The 2,787-nt window shown below is 46.9% G+C and overlaps 1 protein-coding gene across 1 annotated transcript; it reads right to left on the reverse strand.

Moving 5' to 3' along the window:
• Positions 1-2,205: 2,205 nt before the first annotated feature.
• KCNE2 (potassium voltage-gated channel subfamily E regulatory subunit 2) lies at positions 2,206-2,583 on the reverse strand. The gene has a single exon (XM_058019224.1). The coding sequence runs from the start codon at positions 2,581-2,583 to the stop codon at positions 2,206-2,208; it is 378 nt and encodes a 125-aa protein (XP_057875207.1).
• Positions 2,584-2,787: the final 204 nt, after the last annotated feature.

The following is a 2,787-nucleotide window of genomic DNA, read 5'->3' on the forward strand; positions in this document are numbered from 1 at the left end:
CTCCGCCCGCTCGGCTGCCGCGCTGGGCATGGCGGGGCCTCGCTTTTCTCCCTCAGATTTAACAGTTCTGCCATAAAACAGCTCCGGCAGGGACCGCGGAGAAGTCCCGGAGACCCCCGTGCCCCCATCTGGGGATTGGGATATGGTTGGGATTGGGATTGTGCCCCTCAGGTGATTTCCCAGCTGCAGAGCTGCCCCAGCGCAGGGAGGAGCTGGAGCTGCTGCAGAGCCCAGAGGAGGCTCCAGGATGGGCAGAGGGATGGAGCAGCTCTGCTGGCAGGAAAGGCTGGCACAGCTGGCATTGTTCACCTGCACAGGAGAAGCTTTGGGCTGAGCTCAGGGTGTGGCCTTGCAGGGCCTGGAGGAGCCCCAGGAAAGCTGGAGAGAGACAATTGCCAGGGGATGCAGGGACAGCACACAGGGAATGGCCTCAAAGTGAAAAATTACAAGTTTAGGTCAGATATTAGGAAAAATTTCCTCCCGGGAGGTTGGACAGGCCTTGGCACAGGGTGTCCCTGCATCCCTGGCAGTGCCCAAGGCCAGGCTGGACGCTGGAGCTTGGAGAAGCCTGGATATCTTCCACTGTCCCAGACTGCTCCAAGCCCTGTCCAGCCTGGCCTTAAACATTTGCAGGAATGTGGAGTGCACGTCCTCTCTGTGGGCAGCTTGTGTCAGGGCCTCACCACCCTCACACTAAAGAATTTCTTCCTAACATCTGACATAAACCTGCCCTCCTTCAATTTAAGGCTATTTCCCCATGTCCTGTCAATACATTTCTATGTGAGAAGTCCCTCTGCAGCTGCCCTGGAGCCCCTTCAGGCCCTGGCAGGGGCTCTGAGCTCTCCCTAAGTTGCTCCTGTGCAGCTCCACCTTTGTCTGGTGATGATCCAGGGGCAGCTCTGCAGGTCAGCTCTCACACGAGCACAGAAGACAATCCCTTCCTCCAGCCTGCTGCTTGTGCTTCTTTTGCACCTCCAGCACATCTACAGAGTGGTGGCATCAGCTCAAATCTCCAAATCTGTGTCCAAGACAAGCCACAGGCTCCCAAAGAAAAGAAGCTCTCTGTCATTTGTTATTTAACATGAGCAAAAATGGGGATCAGATCACTAAAAAGGAGTCAGGAGTGAGTGTGTGCAGGTATCAGGTCCCTCCTGTGATTAATTCCTGTGAAAAATGCCTATTTTATGATTGGCTTTTCACAAATATTCAAATGAATATTACATGTGTTGTGTGAGAGAGTAATGCTGTATTAATTCTCTTAAGTAGTGTGTTAAATATAGTTTTAGGTTATAAGAAATGTTCAAATAGAAACGATGCTATGTAAGATACTTTTTTTTAAAGAAAGGACTTGCAGTGAGACAGCAGCCACAGGACACCTGAATCTTTCAGAGAAAAAGAATTTATTGCTCCATTATCACAAGAAATGAACTTCTTCCCACCTCAAAGGCGCTGCTAGGATTTAGAGGAAGAAATGACCAGCCAGAATCCTGTGTTTGAATGGAATTTATGCATCATGTATGAGATGTATGAATATGCAACAGGTTATTGTTGTTAAGGGTTAATCCTCTGTTAATGTGGGTCCTTTTTCGGGCTTGTGATGCCCAGAAAAAGGCACCCAGACTGTCTGTAACTCTTTGTATTTGTTGTCTCATATTGTCCTAATTCAAATTGTTCAAATTATTATTACTCTAATTGTATTGCTATTTTTATAACCATTTTATTACTATTAAACTTTTAAAATTTTAAAAATGAGTGATTGGCGTTTTTCACAGTTCCCCAATTCCTTCTTCAGTCAGTGCGTGGAGATTGGAGAATTTACTGGATATTTTCAGGTTATTTTTCAAGTGGTTTTAAGTCACACAGTTTGGATCTAAATTGGCACTTTTGACCAGCACTAATTCACAGTTATTCTGAGGTGGGAACATCCAGATCTGTTTGTAGATTTAAAAAATGCTCAAATAATCAAGTCATCCCTGTCATGGCTTTATTTTCCCAAAGGACAGGCTATCAAAGGGAAGAACAATCACAAATTTTTCTTGGACTTTCCCAAGATCCTCACAGGAACCGTGACACTGATTTGCTCAGGACTCCATTATCCATTAGCCTGTGTGTAAATTGAATCAACACTTGCACAGCTCTTTGGAATTCCGGTGAGTTCCCTCTGTGTGGCTCCATGAATCCCTCACTGCTGGCCTTCCCACAAAGTCAGGGTGACTCTGGGCTTGTTTTATCCCTTGCCCCCAGGTTTTCATGGACCACACACTTGAGATCTTCTGGGTTCAGCACCTGGTTCTTGTACTTCTCCCCCCAGTCCTCCACGATGTACTGGTGGTAGGGGTCATTGGAGTGCTCCCTCCTCTTGGATTTCACAGTGCTCACCAGGATGGCCACGATGATGAAGGAGAACATCCCAATCATCACCATCAGGTACAGGATGACGTAGTCAAAGTTTTCAGCGGCCACCTCAGCCTGCAGTTTGTCCGCTGCTTCTGTCATGTTCCTCCTCCAGCTGTTCATGTAGTTGAGGAAGGTTTCCTTGAAAATATCTTCCACTGCCCAAGTGAAGTTCTGCAGCTTGGTCATCCTGGCCAATTATGCTGCTAAAGACAAGAAAATACTCTTTTTAATCAGATATCTGCGTTAAAAGAGTTGGTTTGGAGTGTTTTGTTGGTGTTATGTCAATTATCTGGTAACATCACCTTCTGACTCTTGAAGGTGCAGCTTTAGCTCAGCTGAGAATCCCCATCTCTGAGTGGTTCAGTATGTCCAGAGACCCAAGGAGGTCCT

The sequence above is a fragment of the Melospiza georgiana genome, chromosome 2, assembly GCF_028018845.1.
Source record: "Melospiza georgiana isolate bMelGeo1 chromosome 2, bMelGeo1.pri, whole genome shotgun sequence".
NCBI classification, from domain to species: domain Eukaryota; kingdom Metazoa; phylum Chordata; class Aves; order Passeriformes; family Passerellidae; genus Melospiza; species Melospiza georgiana.